We start from the raw sequence: 23,169 nt of genomic DNA, 5'->3' as shown, positions 1-23,169 counted from the left end.
AAAAGTGGAAAATGAGAAGGACCTGGGAGTCATTATTATGAATAATATGTCCCCTGAGAAACATATAAACAAGATTTTTGGAGAAACTTATAATCTAATAAGAACAATCAAAGTGGCATTTACATACCTGGATGAAGAAATGGTGAAGAAAATACTAGTCACTTTGATAAGACCAAGATTGGAGTATGCAGCGACAACGGGGTCACCAAATTAAAAAAAATGTATAACAAAACTTGAAAGAATACAAAGAGCAATTACGAAACTGGCACCAACACTCTCAGAACTAGCATATGAAGAGAGACTAGCAAAACTTGAACTACAGACATTAGAGCAAAGAAGAGAGAGAGGATACTTGATAACTATTTATAGAACTATTGATAGAGAGGATCTAATAAAATGGGATAGCAGAGATACAATAGGACACAGAAAGAAAATCAAGGACAGTTATAGAAGAGACCTGAAAAGACAGCTTTCCCCACAGGGTGATAGATGTTTGGAACAAGTTAGATGAGAAAGTGGTGTGTGCAAAATCAATACAGGAATTTAAAAGCAGTCTAGACAAAATGAGATATGAAGACAGGACACCACGAGCATAGCTCCCCTTCCCATATAATACAATTAGGTAAATATATATGATATATATATATATATATTATATATATATATATACTAGTAATATAAACCCTATAGGGCCTAGTAAATGTAATGTTGTGGCACGATTATGTGTGTATCTTTGGTGTTCCATTCTCTAAATGTAGGCCAATTCTTTTAATTAGCTTAGTAGTGCAGTACCCTATGTATAAGATAGGAAGGTAGGGACTCAGTTTCCTTGTATACATGTAAATTCATACACAACTCTAGAGAAGGACTTAGTTGTAACAGACCAGATTGATAGCATGTATAAGTTAGGCAAGTATTTACCTAGTTGTATTATATGGGAAGGGAGCTATAATCATGGTGTCCCATCTTTGTATCTTTCAGCATCAAGTTTGTTCTTAAAATCTTACATAAGAACATAACATAAGAATGAAGGAGACTGCAAATCTTGAATAGTGTTTGCACACACTGTTTCCCTATCTAATTGATTCCAGGTATCCACCACTCTCTGTGGGAGGCTATTCTTTTTCAGATCACTTCTGTAATTATCCTTTTTGTGTTTCTTTTCATGTCCTCTTGTTTTTCCGTTGTTCCATTTTAATAAATCATCTCTATGGACTATGTAGTAGTAGATAGGAGTAGAATAGGAAGAGTAAAGGATGTACATGGGCTAAGGGGAGAGGGTGGGGGAATATCAGATCATTTTTTGGTGGAAGGTAAGTTGAGAGTGGAGGATAGATGGAGAAAGAGGAAAAGGACAAAAGGTAGGGAGGTGCTTAGAGTGAACTCTTTAAATGAAAAGGAAAAGGAGAAGGAGTACAAGAAGCTGAGAGAGGAGTGGGAGGGAGTGAAGGATAGAGTAGAGCTAGGAGTGGAGGAGGAATGGGGATGGTTCAAGGAGGGAGTCACAAAGTGTGCAAAGATGGTGTGTGGAACAAGAAGGACAGGAGGAAATAGAAGGAAGGGTAGTGAATGGTGGGATGAGGAAACAAAGAAGGTTATAGAAGAGAAGAAGCGAGCTTTCAAAGATTGGTTACAAAATAGGACGAGGGAGTCATATGAGAGGTAAAAAAAAAAAAAAAAAAAAAGGTAAAGGAGGCAAAGAGAAGAGCAGATGTGATATGAGGTAACAGTATGACAGAAAATTTTGAAAGTAATAAAAAAATGTTTTTGAAAGAAAGTAAGAGAGGAAGAGGAGGCGAATCAAGTAGAGAAGAAAAGGTAAAAGGTGCAGATGGAAAGTTGATAATGGAAGAGAAGGCAGTAAGGGGAAGATGGGCAGAATATTTTAGGGAGTTACTTAATGTGAAGGAGGATAGAAAGGGAAAGATAGTTGCAGTGGGAAGTGCTAAGAAAATGACTGATGAGTGAGGAAAATAGAGGAGAAATAAGGAATGATGAAGTGAAGGCAGTTGTTAAGATGATGAAAGCAGGTAAGGCACCTGGTCTGGATGGATGCCATGCAGAATGTCTAAAAAAAAAGGAGGTACAGTGATGGTGGACTGGCTGTTGAGGTTATTTAATGTTTGCTGGAGAGAGGGTAGAGTGCCAGAGGACTGGAGGAGTGCCTGCATAGTTCCACTTTACATGGGAAAAGGGGACAAGTGTGAGTGTAGTAGTTTCAGAGGGATTAGCTTCTTAAGTTTAGTTGGGAAGGCTTATGGGAGGATCTTGATAGAGAGGATTAGGAGAGGAACAGTGTGGATTTAGGATGGGTAGAGGTTGTGTAGATCAGATTTTTGTGGTAAGACAGATATGAGAAAGCTATAGGAAAAGGGAAGGATGTTTTTTGGGCTTTTATGGATCTGGAAAAGGCTTACGACAGGGTAGACAGGAAGGCACTATGGGAGGTTTTGTGGATATATGGGATAGGAGGAAAGCTTCTAGGAGCTGTCAAGAGTTTTTACGAGAGTAATAGAGTATGTTTCAGGATAAGAAATGGAGAGAGTGAGTGGTTCGAGGGATGCGTTATGTTGCCCTGGCTGTTCAACTTGTACATGGATGGGGTGGTGCGAGAGGTAAATGCAAGGGTGGTGGGTCAGGGATTGGAGATGGTTAAAGAAAATGGAGAAAAGTGGGAGGTGAGCCAGCTGTTGTTTGCGGACAACACTACACTTGTGGCAGGATCGTAGGAGGGATTGAGGAAGTTGGTGACAGAGTTTGGGAGAGTGTGTGATAGAAGAAAGCTGAAGATAAATGTGGATAAAAGTAAGGTGATGAGATGTTCAAGGGGTGAAAGGGGTAGCAGACTGGAAGTGAGCATTAAGGGAGAGTGACTGGAGGAAGTGGATAGTTTTAGATACTTGGGTGAGAATGTGGCTGGAAAAGGTGGAGTGAAGATGGAGGTAGAATGTAGATTGAGAGAAGCGAGTAAATGCCTTGGCGGATTAAAAAGTGTAATGAGGAATATTTGGGAATGGATGCTAAGAGGAGACTGTATGAAGGAGTGATTGTGCCAACAGCATTGTATGGAGCAGAAACATGGAACATAAGAGAGGAAGAGAGAAGGCATTTGAATGTGTTTGAGGTGAGGTGTCTGAGAATTATGATGGGGGTTACTAGGCTAGATAGAGTGAGAAATGAGGAGGTGAGGAGGAGAACAGGGGTGGAAAGGGAGTTGGGAGATAGGGTTGATGAAAGAGTATTAGGATGGTTTGGATACATGGAAAGAATGAGTGTAGAAATATTTGTAAAAGAGGTATGGAAGGCAGATGTGGAGGGAGTGAACATGAGGGGACGTCCTAGGATGAGATGGATGGATGGGGAGAAGGGGGCTTTGGGGAAGAGGGGAATGTCTGTTGAGGAAGGACAGGAGAGGACAGAAGACAGGGGTGAATGGAGAATGGTTGTATGGATGATGTTGTGATGCATGAGGTGGAATGGGCGGTGAGGTAGTGTGTGAGAGCAAAATTTGATGCAGCCCGAAGGGATTTCTCCTTTTATGCATTGGGGGACGGAGAGGGGGGGGGGGTTGCCGATTTAACGAAGCAGCCTTGCTGTGGATGTGCTGTGACTTGCGACACTGCCTCTGACCCAGGGCAGTGGACAAGGTGCAGGGATGACCCGTCATCCAGGTGCTAAGATGGGAGGGAGGGTGGAGGGGAATGGATTGTGTTTAGGGATGGAATGGATGGGAATGATTTTATGCCTTTTTCTTTTTGGCTACCTCCCTTGTAAGGGGGAAAAAGCCTTGGTATATGTATGTATCTCTATCTAGGATTTCAATTCCTTTCATGATTCTATAGTCAGTAGATCTCCTCTTTCTCTTCTTTGTTCCAGAGTTGGTAGTTTCAATTTGGACAATCTTTGTTCATACGTTAATTTGGTGAGTTGGTGCCATCTTTGTCATTGCTCTTTGTATTCTAATTTCTTTATATTCTTTTTAGTACTGGGTGTCCATACAGTTGCTGCGTACTCCAGTTTTGGTCTTATTTGTGTAACTAATATATATTTTTTTTTAATCATTTCCTCATCCAAATGGTCAATTGCCACTTTCATTGACCTTAATAAGTTGAAGGTTTCTCCAACTATTTTATTGATATGTTTGTCTGGTGACATATCTTTGCTGATTATTACTCCAAGGTCTCTTTCCGAGTTCACTTTTTTGACTTCACCAATCTTATAATTTCTCTATATTCTATTTTTACTTTTCCAAACTCCATTAGACTACACTTCTTGATATTGAAGTTTACTTCCCACTTTTGACTCCATTTCCAGATTTTGTCTAGGTCTATCTGTAATGATTCACAATCTTCCTCTGTACTTTACTTTCTTTAGTATTTTTGTGTCATCTGTGAAGTTCATATAACATTCCACTCTTTCATCCATGTCATTTATATATATATATATATATATATATATATATATATATATATATATATATATATATATGGCAAACATGATTGGAGCCAATACCGAACCTTGAGGGACACCACTTCTCATTTCTTCCCAGATTATTTGTCTCTAACTACTACCCTCATTTTCCTCCCAATCAAGAAGTCTTCCATTCCAATAATTTTCCTTTGATGCCACCTATTGATTCTATTTTTCTTATTAGTTTTTTGTGTGGTACTTTATCAAATGCTTTTTGTAGGTCTAGAAAAGCACAGTCCGCCCATCCATCCCTTTCTTGTATTATTTCTATTAGTCTTAAATAGAAGCAGATCAGGTTTGTTGTACATGATCTTTCTTGTCTAAATCCAAATGGATTTGGATTCAGAATATTTTTTTCTTCCAGATGTTTAACCAGTTTGTAGTTGGTTGGATTTTCCTTGTTCCCTCCTTTATATATTGGTACAATATTTACATTTTTCCAGTCCTGTGGTACCTTTCCTTCTTTGAATATTTAATTATCTTGTATATTTTGTCCATCAACTCCTCTATGCATTCTTTCAATATCCAATTTGCAATTCCATCTGGACCCTGTGAATTTCTGACATCAAGGTTTTTATTTGGTCTCTGATTTCCTTCTGAGTCACAGTTATTTCCTTCATTGGGAGGTATATTTCTCTCCCTATTTCCTCACAGTTTTGTGAACTTTCAATTGTGAATAATGATTTGAAATTATTGTTCACAATTTTAGCCATTTCTACTTCTTTATATTCATAATTCCTGTGGCGCAGTCTATTTCTTGTTTGTTTTTTAATTTACCATTTACATACCTGTAAAATTGTTTAGGTTGTTCCTTGCACTTTTATATTATATCTCTTTCATAGTTTCTTTTTTTATCTCTGTGTATTTTTATATAATCATTTCTTAGTTTGATATATATTTGCCATTTACCGGTACTTTTTTTTTCATCTTTTCCAAGCTTTGTCTCTTATATCCTTAGCCTCACATTTTTTTGTTGTACCAGCTTTCTATGTATACTCTTTCTTGCTTCTGTTGTGGTACATATTTGTTCACTCCCTCATTATAAATTTCTTTTAGTATATTCCATTTCTCTTCCATCTTTGTTTCTTCATTTAGGAAGTTATCCCAGTTTGCGTTTTGAAAGAATTTTTTGAGTTTCTCAAAATTTGTTTTGTTGTACATTAGTCTTCCTTTTCTATGTTTCTCATTTCTTCTTAAGTCCATTTGCTCTTTTAGTTTGAATTCTATTAGTACATGGTCACTCTTTCCTATTGGAGTTTTATCAAGTCTGTCCACAATTTCAGGTTCTGACGTAAGCATATCTAGTCTCAATGGTTCCTCATTGTTTCTATATCTGGTATTTTCCTTTACCCACTGAGTCATTGTGTATTCAATGGTCATATCAAGTTGTATGTTTTCCTAGAGGTCTTCTCCACACTTCACTGTTATTTCTTCCCAAGTATAAGAGAAGTTGTGCACATCCAATGAAAATAAAGTTCAAGTCGCAAGCCATAGCAAAAGAAGTAATCAGTAAGTCTTGGAAGTTAACATGAGAAGAGGGGTTAAAAAATATCTGGCTTAGGAAAGATACTAGCAAAGAGGAATGAGCAAAGACGCGAAAGCTTAGTAGAAGCCAAAGCCAAAAATGATAGGACTGAAGAAGAAAAAGAGCATTTTTTTTTTTTAGAGTTGTCAATCAGGTGAGGAAATGGTTTCTAAGAAAACAAGAATAACATATGCTAAAGTTGATGGTTTACTATCAGCTACGTTGGAAATAAATGACTACTTAAAGTTAAATGAGCCTGATATATTATGCCTAGTAAAATTTTTTGATTTACAGTTGGAGAACAATATATACACCTCCTGGAGAAGAGACAGAGAAGATAAAATGGGCAGAGGAGTAATGTTTGTAGTGAGAAGTGACATAAAGGTGGAAGAAGCAAATCTGAGTGAAGGTGGGGCTGAAGGAATTCATCTAAAGATCAGTAATAAAGGATACAATGAAAGAGATTTCATGGAGGCAAATATTCCCCCCAAGACAAGAGCTTGGGATGAAAATGAATACCAAAATATGTTAATGGATACAACTCTTTTCCTAAAGAAAAATATTGAACAAATTAGTAACACAGTCCTTATTGGATATTTTAATTGTGGTGACGTCAACTGGAAGGAATGGAAAACAAGTGGTAAAACAGATTCCTGGAGAAATACACTATTGAGTATAGCAATGAAGAACACAATGACCCAGTGGGTAAAGGAAGTGGGCCAGATAAGAGATGAGACTACCACAAGATTGGATCTGTTACTAACCTAAGAGCCAGACATCATCAGCTCCTCGACTACCTTTGCCCAATCGGAAAAAGTGACCATGTTATAACTGAATTTCAGCTGGAGGATGAGGAAACAGCTAAAGAATGAATCACACAAGCAAGGGAGACTCAATTATAGGAAAGCAGATTATTTAGGGTTGAGAAAATTCTTTGAAGAAACAAACTGGGAGGAATTCATGAATACCACAGGAGTAAGGAAGAAATGGGAAATCTTTATTGACATTTACAACCTAGGAGTGAACAAATGTGCCAAAGACTAGAGAAGGGAAGAAGCAAAAACAGGGTCAAATCTGTGGTAATGACCAAGTAGCCCTATCCATTGGCTATAAAAGACACCCAAAGATTTTTATTTATTGACAAAACTACGAAATGAAGTATGAGGAGGTGAAGTTGTACTTTGACAGTTAGGCAGGTGCTATTTAGTATGTATAGAACTGGCAATTTTGCACTGCCAATTTTCGTAATGAATACATAATACAAAATGTGACTGGGCAATACTGGTGTGATGGATGCTCACTAAAATATTTACCAAAACAATAAGAAACCACAATCACCCATTCTCCATGAAATTTTATATATATATATATATATATATATATATATATATATATATATATGTATGTATATAAATAAATAAATTTACCACATAACAAACTGATAAATACTTGCCAAAAATTCCGCAAAACACTATAAACACATTTTCCATAAGTGTCAGACTATCATGGGTGACTACATTTTCACATATGTAAAATTCCTTCACTCTCTGAAATTCTAACGAAGCTTCCCCAAAAAATATGACCTTGTTCAACCCACGTGAGGGGCGAAAGTCAACGGATGTTATACCAAATTTTCGCATACATATATCAATAAAATTGACCCTGTTTCTCCACTTCTTGGCTAAGATGAATCAAAATAAGCAAGATCTGTTGGTTTTACATCATTTTGAGTTGATTTAACCCCTTCCATACGGTGCCGCACACGTAGGCGTCATGAGGAGCAAGTGGATTCGCGACGCTGCCATATCGGTGTCTTGATTATATTTATTGTAGTCGCCCCTGTGTTTTTACATTCTCCCAAATGCGCCCTTAATCCCATTCTCTGTGGTTTTCAAAATTCGCGGGTGAAAGAGAGAACGATCGATATAAGCGGCGACTATATTTTATGATGCGAATATTATTTCGTTACGTCGTACGGCTGGCATTGGCTGCTGCCCGCGAGATTTAAGTCCCGTATTGAAGTGGTTAAGAAAGAAAAGAAAAAAGGATCCAATGCTATATGGGTTAAAGAAAATGAAGAAAAGTGGGAGACAAGCTAGTTGTTGTTTGCTGATGACACTGTGCTTGTAGTTGGATCAGAGGAGGGGTTGGGGAAGTAAGAAACAGAGTTTGGGAAGGTGTACGAAAAAAAGTTCAAAATAATTGTGGATAAAAGTAAGGTGATGAGATGTAGAAGGGGAGAAAGTGGCAGCATACTGGAAGTGAGTATTAAGGGAGAGAGACTGGAGGAAGTGGATAGTTTTAGATACTTGGGTAAGAATGTGGCAGGAAAGGGAGTGGAGGTGGAGGTAGAATGTAGATTGAGAAAAGCAAGAAAATGCCTTGGGGGATTAAAAAGTGTAACGAGAAATAGACATTTGGTAATGGATGCTAAGAGGAGATTGAATAAAGGAGTGATTGTGCCAACAGCACTGTATGGGGCAGAAACATGGAACATAAGAAAATGAAGAGTTTGAATGTGTTTGAGATGAGGTGTCTGAGAGGTATGATAGGGGTTACTAGTCTGGATAGAGTGGGAAATGAGGAGGTGAGGAGGAGAATAGTGGTGGAAAAGGAGTTGGAGATAGGGTTGATGAAAGAGTATTGGGATGGTTTGGACTCATGGAAAGAATGAGTGAAGAAAGACTAGTAAAAGAGGTGTGGAAAGCAGAGGTGGAAGGAGTGAACATGAAAGGGTGACCTAGGATGAGGTCAATAGCTGGGGTAAAAGGGGCATTGGGAGAGGGGAATATCTGTTGAAGAAGGACAGGAGAGGACAGAAGATAGGGGTGAGAGGAAAATGGTTGTGTATGGATGATGCTGTGATGCATGAGGGGGAGTGGGTGGGGGAATTTGTGCAAAAAATAAATTGATGCAGCCCGAAGGGATTTCTCCTCTTCTCATTTTCTGTATGAGGGGACGGAGAGGGGGGTCCCCAATTTAATGAAGTGTTCTTGCTGTGGATGTGCTGTGTCTTGCAACACTGCTTCTGACCTGGGGCATTGGGCAAGATGCAGGGATGACCTGTCATTCAGGAAGTGCCAAGGTAAGAGGGAATGAAGGGGGTGGATGGAAGTGGAGTATGTTGGGGATGCAATATGTGAGAGTAGTTTTTATGCCTTTGTTTTTTGGCTACCTACTTTGTAAGGGGTAAAAGGCTTTGGTATATAAATGTATGTGTGTATATATATGTATATATATATATATATATATATATATATATATATATATATATATATATATATACACACACACATACATTTACCAAGGCTTTTTCCCCCATACAAGGGAGGTAGCCAAAAAGGAATAGGCATAAAATCATTCCCACCCATTCCATTCCTGAATACACTCCACACCCCTCCACCCTCCCTCTCATCTTAGCACCTCCTGGATGATGGGTCATCCTTGCACCTTGTCCACTGCCCTGGGTCAAAAGCAGTGTCGCAAGACACAGCAAATCCACAGCAAGGCCGCTTCATTAAATCGGCGACCCCCCCTCTCCATCCCCCCATTGCATAAAAGGAGAAGACGAGGAGAAATCCCTTCGGGCTGCATCAAAATTTGCACACACATACTACCTCACCCCCCATCCCCCCACCCATTCCACCTCATGCATCACAACATCATCCATATACAACCATTCTCCATTCACCCCTGTCTTCTGTCCTCTCCTGTCCTTCCTCAACAGACATTCCCCTCTTCCCCAAAGCCCCCTTCACCCCATCCATCCATCTCATCCTAGGACGTCCCTTCATGTTCACTCCCTCCACATCTCCCTTCTTCTCTTCTACAACCTTCTTTGTTTCCTCATCCCACCATTCACTACCCTTCCTTCTATTTCCTCCTGTCCTTCTTGTTCCACACACCATCTTTGCACACTTTGTGACTCCCTCCTTGAACCATCCCCATTCCTCCTCCACACCTAGCTCTACTCTATCCTTCACTCCCTCCCACTCCTCCTTCAGCTTCTTCTTGTACTCCTTCTCTTTTTCATTTAAAGAGTTCATTCTAAGCACCTCCCTACCTTTTGTCCCTTTCCTCTTCCTCCATCTATCCTCCACTCTCAACTTACCTTCCACCAAAAAAGGATCTGATATTCCCCCACCTTCTCCCCTTAGCACATGTACATCCTTAACTCTTCCTATCATAATCCTATTTACCACTACATAGTCCATTAATGCTCTATCTACCACCCTTCCATCCACCACCCTCTCCCATGTGTACTTATGCTTGACTTTCTTCCGAAACACTGTATTTGCTATCATCAACTCTCTTTCTAGACACATTTCCACCATCAACTCTCCACTATGATTCTTTCCTGGAACTCCACATTTCCCAACCACTCCATCAATTGGATCATTTCCTACCCTAGCATTAAGGTCTCCCAGTACTATTACATTGATATTTCTCCCTAAATCCTCTATGCACTCATTTAAATCTATCCAAAAAGCCTCCCTTTCTTCTACACTCTTCTCACTGCCAGGCCCATATGCACTTACAAAAACCCACATCTCCTTTCCCAGTTTCACCTTCATCCACATTATCCTTGAGGAAACCTCCTTCCACTCCACTACACGTTTACCTATCTCTTTACTTACTAGTATGGCCACCCCTTCCCTTCCTCGACCTCTCTTCACTCCTGATAATGATAACCTCCCACTTACACTCCCAAACTTACACTCGCCCTTCCCTTTCAGCTTAGTTTCACTCAAAGCCAACACATCCATCTTTCTTCTCACAAATATGCTACCTATCTCTTCCCTTTTACTCTCATCTGTACCACATCCATGCACATTAAATGACCCAAACCTTAGGGTGCTGGTCGGAAAACTCCCAGACCCTCTTATGCCTTTGCTTTTTCTTTTTGGAAATACACATACATATACCAAAGGCTTTTTCCCCCTTATAAGGGAAGTAACCAAAAAACAAAGGCATAAAAACCACTCCCATCCATTCCATCCCTAATACAATCCACTCCCCTCCACCCTGTTCCTTCCCTCTTATCTTGGCACCTCCTGAATGATGGGTCATCCCTGTTTCTTGTCCACTGCTCTGGGTCAGAGGCAGTGTCTCAAGACAGAGCACATCCACATATATAATATATATATACACATATACATACATATACAGTGACATATATGGAACAAATTGGAGGAAGAAATAGTGTGTACAAACACAATACAAGAATTTAAGAACAAACTTGATCTTGTGAGATACAAAAACGGGTCACCATGAGCATAGCTCCCCTTCCCGTAAAATAGAACTAGGTAAATACAAACATATATAGAGTGAGAGGAAAGAGAAGAGAGAGATAAGAGACAAAGAGAGAATAGAGAAAAATAATTGCTGTGTACTGGGACTTTCTATTTTTTTTTTCTCTAAAAGAAAATTAAAGATAAGATTTAATTCAAAATGTTTGTTATGCCTTACTACTACACAAATATGTACATTTACTACACACTGAAATTCACCCATGAAATCAAAATCTTTAACAAATTAATTTGACACCTTTCAAGTTGCAGGACACACACATTCCAAATGATTTTTTTTTTTTTTTTTTTTTTTTTTTTTTTACAATTAACACCTTTTGCTGACTGATGCTTTGAGAAAAAATTATCTATTGTATCTGTCCTTAAATCAGAATGTGTATGTCCAGAAGGCAAAAATACCTGTTAATTTCATGAGCTTCATAACAATACTGAGAAAAATTTCCTTTCAGGGTTTACAGACACATTACAGAGCAAGAAAACCAAGGCATTTCTCATAAAGTAAATCTATCATACACTTACATTTACTGTTAATATCTGATTAAATATGCAAGCTATTACTACACTGCAATACTCTTTCCTAATTACATTTGATGACGAGTCAATCACATTTCTGATTTTTAATGAGAAAGATAAAATCTGTGTGTTGTGCTATATATCAAGTGCTTCTTTCCTCTTATAGGAGAGGTAGCTAGCCATGGGATGCACCCATCCCCATCCATCCCAACTGTATCTACCACCCAAATGTTTCCTTTATAAAAAATACTATCAAGAGTGTATCATTACACAAAGAAGCAACTTGAGATAGTTATTTTTAGATTTTCTTTAATTTCTTACATCAATAAGATTATTACATTCATCTTTTAATGTAGTGTCATATTATTAGAATCTAATATGCTTAAGCTCTCATTTTCTAGGCTTGTATGGTATATCAGTATTCATTCTTGTGTACATCTATTAATCATTCTCTTTCGTTTTTCTTGTCTATTTGAGTTACTAAAATAAAACTGTTTATTATATACACCATTCTTCAAAATTCAACAACACATTCATAAATTATACATTTAATTGAGAGGTACTTTCAACTCTTAACATCTCTCACCATTCTGATGCATGTTTGCTGCCACTTCCAGGAACAAGTGGCATGTAGATTGTGAAAAGAGAGAGAATAAAATTAGGTTTAATAAAATCATTACAAATTGTGCTCCACTGCAGATAAAGAAAACAGTAACTTGTAACAACCATAAAACTACTTTGCTATTACTATCTCAGTGTTGTTATTACTTCTTCATCATGATAAGCACAGGATAATTGAACTGCTATGCATGATTCAATGGTTCACCAATTTCAATGCCTTGAGTCTCTTGCATGAAAAGGACCAATGATGGATACCTGCATGTGGTGGTTATGCAAGATGTACAATGCAGCTGCCCATTTCCAAAACTCATCAACCCACTCACTTTCATGAAGAGGTGGAGCCCTTAGGAGCCGACACTCGGTCTCTGGACTGAGGTCCTGATCTTAGTTTCGACTGTATTTCTTATATCTTTTTACACATTGAGAGCTGATAATTAATCGGCAACTGCTCCCCTTCTCTAACAACTTTCAGCCAATGACAGAAACATTCCCACACCAGTACTATACAGACAACAGTCCAAAGTTTCTTGCCCAAGAGATCTGTGGGAAGGCCTGAGGACTGTTGCCAGCTACTGTGGGGCTGTGGGTTTTCTACTTAGAGAAACTTGTTGCAAATATCATTCTTGCATGAGACCCACAGCCCTAATGTCTTGGGCATTTTGGTTGATCCAAGCTTTTTCAGAATATATATATATATATATATATATATATATATATATATATATATATATATATATATATATATATATATACACACACACACACACAAACACACACACTGCACTAGTCTTTGCACCATGTAATGCTGGACTGTGTAAAATTGTTCAATTTCTTTGCATGGTGTGTGCATATATGACATGTGGCATTTGTATTTTTACATATTTGTAATGAACTTTCCTGAAATATGATGGCAACTTTCTTGAATTTATAAAGGTAATAATTGCTTACATTACATCAACAAAAATTAAAATTATGGAAAAATAAATAAATTAAATTAAAAATAATAAAATAATAAAATAAATAAATAAATAGACAAAAAACATAAGGTTACTGGACGCAGCCATAGTGTGATGACTAAAATCCCCCAAGATAACTGCCAGCCTGTCTAACAACCTCACAACCAAACCCTATTCTGCACTGGAATCTACCCTCTCATAACAATATCTTTTTCACAGCTATCTTTTGCCCTCTCCTTTCTCTGCTCAACTTTTTCTTGCATCCAGCGTCCCTTCCAACCCATTTATCTACTTTATTTTTTATCTTTCCCTGAAGTTCACTTCATCAACCTCTATCTTCCACCCTTTTTGCTAGTCTTTCTTGACTTATTCTTTCCATATGCCCAAACCATCCCAATATTCTTTGATCGGTCATATCTGACATCACTCTTCACATCATTCTCTGTCCCACCTCCACTTTTCGGATTCTATCTTAAACATGTCATCTCAAATATGTTTCAGCTTTTTCTTTCTGCCTCCTTCCCATACCAAGTCTGCTACATATAGTGTTATATACACAGTTCCTCCCTCGTACAGTCTTGTCCCTTGCATTCATCCCCAGACACCTACTTCTCAGGAAACTTTTCATTCCCCAAGACAATTGCTTGCTTCCTTTATTCTATAATATGCCTCTACCCCAGCATCCCTCCATTCTTTATTAAATGTGATCTACATTACTTAAAGCTCTCCACTTCCTCCAACCTCTACCCTTTTAAACTTACATCCAACTCACTTCCACCTTTAGCCCTCATGCATCTCACCACCTTACTTTTGTTGACATTTACTTTCAGTGTTCTTCTCTCAATATCCTCCCAAATTCTACCACCAACTGTTTCAGTGTCCTCTGACTCAGCTACAATCCCCTGACTCACCTCCTGCTTCCTTCCTCTCCAACTTACTATCTCCAATCCCTGCCTGGCACCCTCTTATTTACCTCCCTTATCACTCCATCCACATTATATGCTGAATAACCTATGTAGCATCACACAACCCTGGTGTAGCCCCAAACTACTCTATCCATTCTTTACCCTCATTTAAGCTTTACTAAGTGAAAACTTTTGACTACCCTCAAGAGACGTCCACCTACACCATACCTCCACAACAAATTCCAACCCACACCTTTGTCAAACGTGTCATATACTAACATAAGTGTCATCTCTTTGCTGCCCCTCTTCGAAACCCATCAAGACCCTCCCCACCACTTAAGAGGTGAAGCCCCAAGGGGCTGGCACTTGTTCCCAGAACCAGGTCAAAGATCTCTATCAACGTCAACTGTATTTCCTTCGCCTTTTTATACAAAGAAAACTCATCACTAGTAAGTGCTCTCCTCTTCCTATTACTATAAGCCAGTGACAAAGAAACAGTCCTACAAGGTTTCTTCCCAGAAAGATCAATGGGAGGACTTGAAATCTATTAGCAACTGTTGTGCAGATGCAGCTTACCAGTCAGATAAACAAGAGTTGGCAATTATCATCATCATCTTCTGTTATCGCACTATTCTATTCCTGAATGTTTTTCAATGTAAATAACCTGGTTATTACCATGTGCATGTATTTAAGATCTATTCTGGCTTAGGAAAAGTTATCTACATAAGAGATAGTGCCAACACAGTTGGCCACAGACACACATACACCAATTACAAGAGAGCTAACTGGGAAGCTTTTACTGAAGAGACAGAACAACATTTTGAAACACTTAACAGTACACCAATCACAAACATAAACAATGCTGTGCACACTTTTAATACAACCATACAAAACGCAGACAAGAGATACATCCCTAGAGGCAACAGAAAATCACACAACCCCAACTTCATACCAGAAATCCAAGGCCTCATCAGACAACGAGACACACTTAAACACAATACCCCCACACCTATCCCTTAAAACATAGCAGACCAAATACAAACACTAAACACTGTGATTGCCAATAAAATACACAAACAAAAAACACAAAATTGGCAAAACTTTATCAATACACTTGATCACAAAACAAACACCAGCAAATTGTACAAAACACTCAACAGCATTACACTATCCAACAGTAACACAACACGCTCTCACGCAGCAATAATCACAACAACAGACAATCTACCCTCAAACAGACAACAAGCTAACACACTCATAAATCATTTTGCACAGACAAGCCATCTCACTTCTCACCCTGATGACCGACGCACTATTCGACGTAAGAAAGGATTTCTCAGACTCAGACTATACATCCTTCATAGACAGTCAGACAAAACACATAATACATAATCTCAAGCACTCATCCGCCTGTGGCCCTGATAACATAAGCAACATCCACCTAAAACACATTGGACCACAAGGTATACACGCACTCACAAACATTGCAAACTACAGCTATTCACACTACACTATACCCGACATCTGGAAGCATGGTAAAATAATCACCATTACAAAACCGAACAAAGACCCAACAATCCCAACATCGCACTGCCCAATCACACTTCTCTGCACCCCCTCTAAAGTCATTGAACGCCTAATACTTAAACTTGTCACACCACATATTCCCCTTGCTGACTCACAACACGGTTTTAGGCCACTACACTCCACAAACACTCTTCTAATAAACCTCACACAAAGAATTTTAGATGGCATCAATTCAGATAGGCCCCACCACAGAACACTTCTTATAACATTAGACATTAGTACAGCTTTTGATGTTATCCCTCACCACAACCTAACAAATAAAATATATAACACAGACATGCACAATAACACCAAAAGATGGCTGGCCAATAATCTGGCAGGTAGGAATGCTTACGTGTCATATAATGGCCAATCATCGCACATCAGAAACATTAAGAATGGAGTACCACAGGGCTCTGTTCTATCCCCCACGCTCTTTAATCTATACATGCATGACTTAACCACACCAGACACCTCAGAAATACAAATCTCTTCCTACGCAGACGACATAACAGTCACATGCACACATCGTAACACAGACAAAGCTGCAGAAATAATCCAGCCATACCTTGATATACTCAACACATGGTTCATCACAGACTCAAAATAGCTCCAACCAAATCTACAGCAACACTTCTCACCAACTGGATAAAAGAACACAAATACATACCTTATCTCTACATCAACAACACTCTAATACCACACACAAACACACCGAAAATTCTTGGTGTAACACATGATACATCCATGTCTTTCAAACAACACATCACAAACATAAAAAACAAATGCACACCTAGACTTAACGCACTTAAGTCAATCACTGGAACAACATTTGGACAAAACAAAGAAACTAATATAACAATATGCAAACAATGCATACGCTCAGTGATGAATTATGCGAGTCCTGCATGGGCTCCTAATCTCAGTGAGACACACCACAACACCCTTCAAATCATACAAAACAAAGCCCTAAAAACAATTACAGGCTGGACAAATACAACACCTATAGACCATTTACACCATGAAACAAAAGTCCTCAAAGTCAAGGACCACCTCGACATGAGAGGCACACAAACACTTGCTGCAGCCACCACAAACACATCACACCCGCTACACTACATAGCAGAACACCCACACACACCAAGAAACATTAAAACAACACCCAAAGACCTGTATCACACACAGATACTCTCTTCTCTTCCTCCACAACCACCAAATACCAGCCTCCTGAAACATATTCATAATCATATCACTCACCGCTCCATTAACACACTGAAAGACAACACACTGCTGCATGCCAGACCCCCTGATATCCACCCTTCTGAATCCTCTCTCCCACGAAAGGACAGAGTCCACCTGGCCACACTGCGGTACAGCCATCACCCAGCACTTCTTAGCTACCAGAAGAGGCTGGATGACCGTATTGTGAACAGCTGCCCAGGATGTAACACTTCACCCCATACCATACAACACATAATGAAGACTGCATTATACACAATCATGCACGCAAACAACACAACATACACTCTATAAAGGATTTGTGGGAAAACCCAGTTTCGGCTGTGGCATTCCTTGGGGAGACGGGACTGCTCGGACAGACAGTCTAGGGAACGACAACAACAACAACAACAACACAGTAATCCGATATCTAAAAGCTCCCAACACTGACAATTATCATCATTACAACAGATGATGGTAGTGCTGGTAATGGTGGTTGGTGGCTGCAGCTGGGGGCAGTGGTGGTGGACAGTGGTGAGGGTGGTGATGAGGGTGACAGTGAGGGTGAAGATAGTGAAGTTAAGGGTGGTGAAGGTGAGGCAGGTAGTGAGATTGAGGATGGTCAGATGAGGGTGAGAGTGATGAGGGTGAGTGATGAGGGTGGTGGTAGTCGTGGTGATGAGGGTGGTGGTAGTGGTGGTGATGAGGGTAGTGGTGGTGGTGAGGGTGGTAAGGGTGGTGGTGATGGTGGTAGCAGTGTTGTTAAGAATTAAAGACAATGGTGATGAAGGACTGATGGAGAGGGAAAAGTGCCAAGAGTTGAATGCAGTGGTAGTGAAGGAGGGGAGGGCACTGGTGGCAGGATAGATGAGAGCGATGGTGGTAAGGAAGGATAGGTAACTGGTAATGGTGGTGATGGTGGTAATGATGCTGGTGGCAATGATGGAAGTGGTGATGGTAGTGGCTGTACATGTGTGATGGCAGTGGTAGCCTTACTAGAACTAAGTTATACAATACGTACTCTCCAAAGTCTTTGCTCACCACCCTCAATGCCAATAAAACATGTGAAGATCAAACTTACCGATAACAGTGATTTATTGTTCCCACTGCTATTTGCTCCACTTGTGCTTGTGACTTGCTTGAGGGTGGAAGGAGTGAAAGGGTTGGATGTGGCTAAGCTGGCAGGTGGAGTTGTGGGGGTAAGAGTTGGTGTTGCTGCTCCACTTGTTCGTCTTGATGAGGAACGACTGGATTGGGAGTCATCTGATACAGATGATGACCAACTACTTTCTGGTGGGTAGCAGGGAGTGTTCAAAAATATTAACGAAGATCAGACCTTTGTCTGTTTATTTAGTATGTCAATTCAGCTGCATTCTTGATATTCCCAATTAAATATAGAGAGGTTAATCTGACTAAAGTCATGCAAAGAAAGAGAAAAATTGATGAGATGACATAGCAAAGGGGGACAAAGAAAAGAAAGGTGTTGTTAAAGGCAATGTTAGTCCCAAGGAGAGAGTACAGAGAAGATACTTGGGAGATAAAGAACTGATTTGGGAAATGGAAGAAAAGCAAGACATCACAGTGATATACTGAAGGCTTTAGTGTATGGGTACAGTGCATGCAGTAGGACAATCCTGAATTGGCTTTGCAAGTGTGTTATCTGAACAAAGCATCAGGTGAGCTCAAGATGGTGCAAACACAAAGGTTTACAAAGGCAGAGTATGCTGACAGGAGACCTTTTGGTCCATATCTAGGCCAGATGCAAAACAAAAATCATAATAATGATAAATAAATACATACATTTAATGAATAAATAAAAAATATAATAATGTAAATAATAAATAAAATACATAAATAAATACACAGAAGGTCTTACTACCAGCACCCTTTTCATGTTTACCCAGGGATTTGAACTTGGGTCTACGGCACATAAAGCAAACATGTTACTACCGATCCCTCTAGTGCTTCTAACCATAAAAGAAGGAAAGGGTGGAAGACTGGAGGGAGGAGGGGTGGAGTGGACTAGGAGGAGTAAGAACATAATTAAACAAGTAATTGAAACTTGGAAACAAAAGAACAGAAGAGGAATTTCTTATCTGTTGCCTTGGACTGGGATCTGTTTTAGGCTGTGTTATAAGATGTGATGGGTGTAAGGACACGGGTGTTCATATGGCAACCTTCCCTTCCCCCTTATAAGGGGGAAAAAGTTTTTGGTATATAGGTCTTCTACACTCTCTCTTCCCTGCTCAACAGACATGTCACGTGCTTCAGAAGCTCCCTTCATCCATTTCATTCTTATTCTTCCTCTTGAGCTCACTATATCTACTTCTGCTTTCCACACTATCTTTGCCATCTTTCCCCATTCATTCTTTCCATATACCTAACTTACCTCAGCACTCTTCCATCCTATAAACTTTCTTTCCATCCCTATTCCCTCATCTTCATATATTTCCTTCTATCCATTTTTGTGGTGCAGTAATAGGTGCTACATGGCATGCCAGAAGGTGGGATCACCACCTACCAAGGGAAAAAAGCAGCTCTGAGGGAGAGGACCCCAATGCCCTCCCTACTGATGGAGACAAGGAGGAGATTCCAATGGAGAAGACCAAGATGCCTCCAGGTTGCCACATTTGCACCCAAGTATCTAAAACTATCCATTTTCTCCAGTCTCTCTCCCTTAATACTCACTTCCAGTCAGCTGCCCCTTTCTCCCCTTGTACATCTCATCACCTTACTTTTACCCACATTTATCTTCAACTTCCTTCTTTTGCACACCTTCTCAAACTCTGTCACTAACTTCCTCAATCCCTCCTCTGATCCTGCTACAACTGTAGTGTCATCAGCAAACAACTGGCTTATCTCCCACTTTTCTCCATTTTCTTTACCAATCTCCAATCATCTACAATCCTCTCTCCATTTCTGATTCTGACACACACTCTACTACTCTCGTAAAAACTCTTGACTGCTCTTAAAAGCTTTCCTCCTATCCCATATATCTGCAATACCTCCCACAATGCCTTCCTGTCTACCCTGTCACAAGCCTTTTACAGATCCATAAAGGCCCAAAAAACATCCTTACCTTTTCCTAAAGCTTTCTCGCATATCTGTCTTACCAAAAAAATCTGATCCACACGACCCCCACCTGTCCTAAACCCACACTGTTCCTCACTAATTACTCCCTATGCTCCTCTCCTAATCCTTATCTAAAAAATATTCAATCTCTTCCTTTCTTCTTCCCAAATATTCCAAGTCTAGGAATTATCATACATCTTCTGTTCATGGTCACCAATTCAGCTTTATCAAGTATTGATGATCATGGAATACCAAAAATAATGGAGAAATAAAGAATGAAAGAAAGGGCAGGATATGATTTGGATTAACCGGCAAGAAAAGAAGACAATAAATGAAGACTTGGGTAAAACAAAACAAACAAAGACTTAGGTAATTCACAATGTAAGAACAGGGGCTAAAGTGATGTGAACACTTACTTTTATCAGAGTTGAAGCGATCACTGGGTGAGTCCTCATCATCTCTATCATAGCCTGCTATGTTGAAATGATGCCTTATTAAGTCAACTTTAGAGAGGTCAGTAGCTATTTCACATTGCATCATTTCTAAAATATTCATAGTAGCATATTCACTGACTTAAAAAAATCAACGACAACGGCTGGATAAGGAATACAGAATAAATACTTGACAAACAGAAGGGTAATCTATTCTAGTTTTCCTAAACAAATGTGGAGTTAATCCATATTTGGATCATAGAATACCATGCTGATGTGAGTGCAAGTAGATTGGTCGAGGTCTCTGACCAACACCTGAAGGTTGTACAAGGCCAAGGGCTTGTTCCTCCTGTCCAAGAACTGCTGCAACTGTTCGGACTACATCTTCATCAGCCTGGCATAAGTATTAGCCAATTTTAGTATTAAACATTTAAAAGCAATTGAGTAAACATAAAAACTAACAATTCTGCACATCGTATTTTTTATCTTTTATTCATCCACAATGGATTTCCAAACTAGGGTAGAGTTGTCATATATTTGAAAAAAAAAAAGTCATGACTCCTGTGGGATTAGAAAAATGGAGTAACTTTCCATCAAATGAAACAGGAAGCTATGCTGCACTGTATTCCAAACAAAACAACTGACTTCCATTAGAGACTTTTCAAAATCCCTACCCACATTACATCTGCTTTCCTCTTAGCCTCCCTCACATTGTATTTAGCTTACACACTCTCCTGTACCTCAACCAGTATGTTTAGGTGCAATATATAAAAACTGTTGTGTTTATGGTTGGTAGTTCATTACATCAGCAGTAATTCTCACAAACAAAATAAAACATACATATACCAAGGCTTTTTGCCCCTCACAAGGGAGGTAGTCAAAAAGAAAAGGCATAAAATCATTCCCAACCATTCCATTCCTAAATACACTCCACTCCACTCCACCCTCCCTCTTATCTTAGCACCTCCTGGATGACGGGTCATCCCTGCACCCTGTCCACTGCCCTGGGTCAGAGGCAATGTTGCAAGACACAGCACATCCACAGTAAGGCCACTTCATTAAATCAGTGACCCCCCCTCTCCATCCCCCCATGTAGAAAAGGAGAAGACAGGGAGAAATCTCTTCAGGCTGCGTCAAATTTTGCTCACACATACTATCTCACCCCCCATTCCACCTCATGCATCACAACATCATCCATATACAACCATTCTCCACTCACCCCTGTCTTCTGTCCTCTCCCGTCCTTCCTCAACAGACATTCTCCTCTTCCCCAAAGCCCCTTTCACTGTAATGGTGACCCTTCTTGTATTTCTATGTATATTTTCCCGTTGTTTATTTATTAAAATATATGTATGATTATCATATTTTTTGTAATCGAACCATGCATTCGTGTATTGTTTATACCCGCATGGCATAGCCAAGCGAGGCAGTGTTTTGATAGCCACGGAAGTGAGTGCACGTCAGTGCTTGTATAAACACTAAAAAAAAATTAAATTGTGTGTTATTCAGCCACCCTAACATTTGGTGGCAGCGATTAAAACATTTTATATTGTGTGAACTTGTTAGTGCAGCGTGAACATTCAACAAGTGCTCTCAAAAGTGAGTTTAGCATACTCGGAACATTCGTGGCCGGCCGCCAAACAAACAACTTTTTACGTGTGCCTTTTGTCTCTTCTTTCCTTCTCGTTTCAGGTTACAGATACAATAACTTTTAGTAAGTAATGGTCCTCACGACCAGTTTTGAGAAGGAACTGATTACTGTGTGTTGCCGACATTCGTCACGTGTTTTTTTGCAAACCGCCTGCTTGTGATTCTTCGTGTTCTAACTTAGTTCAACACTCCTTTTTTGCCATCATCTTCAGCAGTGGTGGCCCCCCTTGCATCTTCTTACCATATTTCGGTGGTTCACTGTGGCGACTGGATGTGGATGGATTAGTGTGCAGGCCAGAAAATTCGGCCTACGGGTCACGAATTCACTTTGCCTCCGACTAGGTATTGTGCACGATTGACCAATATTTTGTGGGTATTTTCCTGTAATACGCATTTCTGTACTATCCTTTTGCCATATTGTCGAACACACACACACACACATATATATATATATTTCATATCCTTTAGCCGTCCGACTGGTCAGCCATGTTTGTTTTCTCAGTGACGTCATTTCATTGACGGTCACATTTTCTTTGAAAGAAAACTGGTGTTATTGTTTATTTTTTGTTGTTGTTTATATTTCCTGTGTGTTACACTGTTTACAACCGATAGCCTAGGAGGATTCATTTTCCTATAAATTGGCTTGTGTTTTGTAAAGTGGTTGTAATAATTAATGTTAAATCTGTAATTCTTCTGTCGTTCTCGTAAATGTTATTACGTAGGTGAGTGTTCCTTTCCCCTCCTTCTGCTGTGTCTAAGCCAAAAGTACCATCTTTCATAAGTCCCCAAATACCATCTGAAACAATGGCGAAGTACCTTACACTGCTCCATCAAGAATCCTCTGTTATTATATTTTCAGGACAAGATCCCCATTATAAGGCAATAGATTTTCTTCGCCAATGCGAGGATGCCATAGTGAACTCCAATGTTTCG

General features: G+C 39.5%; 1 protein-coding gene across 5 annotated transcripts in view; it reads right to left on the bottom strand.

Moving 5' to 3' along the window:
* The window catches only part of LOC143032430 (3'-5' RNA helicase YTHDC2-like), a 135,332-nt gene that overhangs the window by 33,708 nt on the left and 78,455 nt on the right, over window positions 1-23,169 (bottom strand). For 3 of the 5 annotated variants that reach the window (XM_076197202.1, XM_076197203.1, XM_076197205.1), the window contains exons 24-27: window positions 20,854-20,980; window positions 20,572-20,628; window positions 18,165-18,373; window positions 12,404-12,427 (exon numbers count right to left, since the gene is read on the bottom strand). In XM_076197202.1, the coding sequence (XP_076053317.1) occupies window positions 12,404-12,427; window positions 18,165-18,373; window positions 20,572-20,628; window positions 20,854-20,980 (417 nt within the window). The remainder of the gene's footprint in view (window positions 1-12,403; window positions 12,428-18,164; window positions 18,374-20,571; window positions 20,629-20,853; window positions 20,981-23,169) is intronic. The other 2 variants (XM_076197204.1, XM_076197206.1) reach the window with 2 other exon arrangements.

This window comes from Oratosquilla oratoria, chromosome 13 (assembly GCF_046742065.1).
Source record: "Oratosquilla oratoria isolate Oo_2021 chromosome 13, ASM4674206v1, whole genome shotgun sequence".
NCBI classification, from domain to species: Eukaryota; Metazoa; Arthropoda; class Malacostraca; order Stomatopoda; family Squillidae; genus Oratosquilla; species Oratosquilla oratoria.
This window is presented reverse-complemented; position numbering and strand designations above follow the sequence as displayed.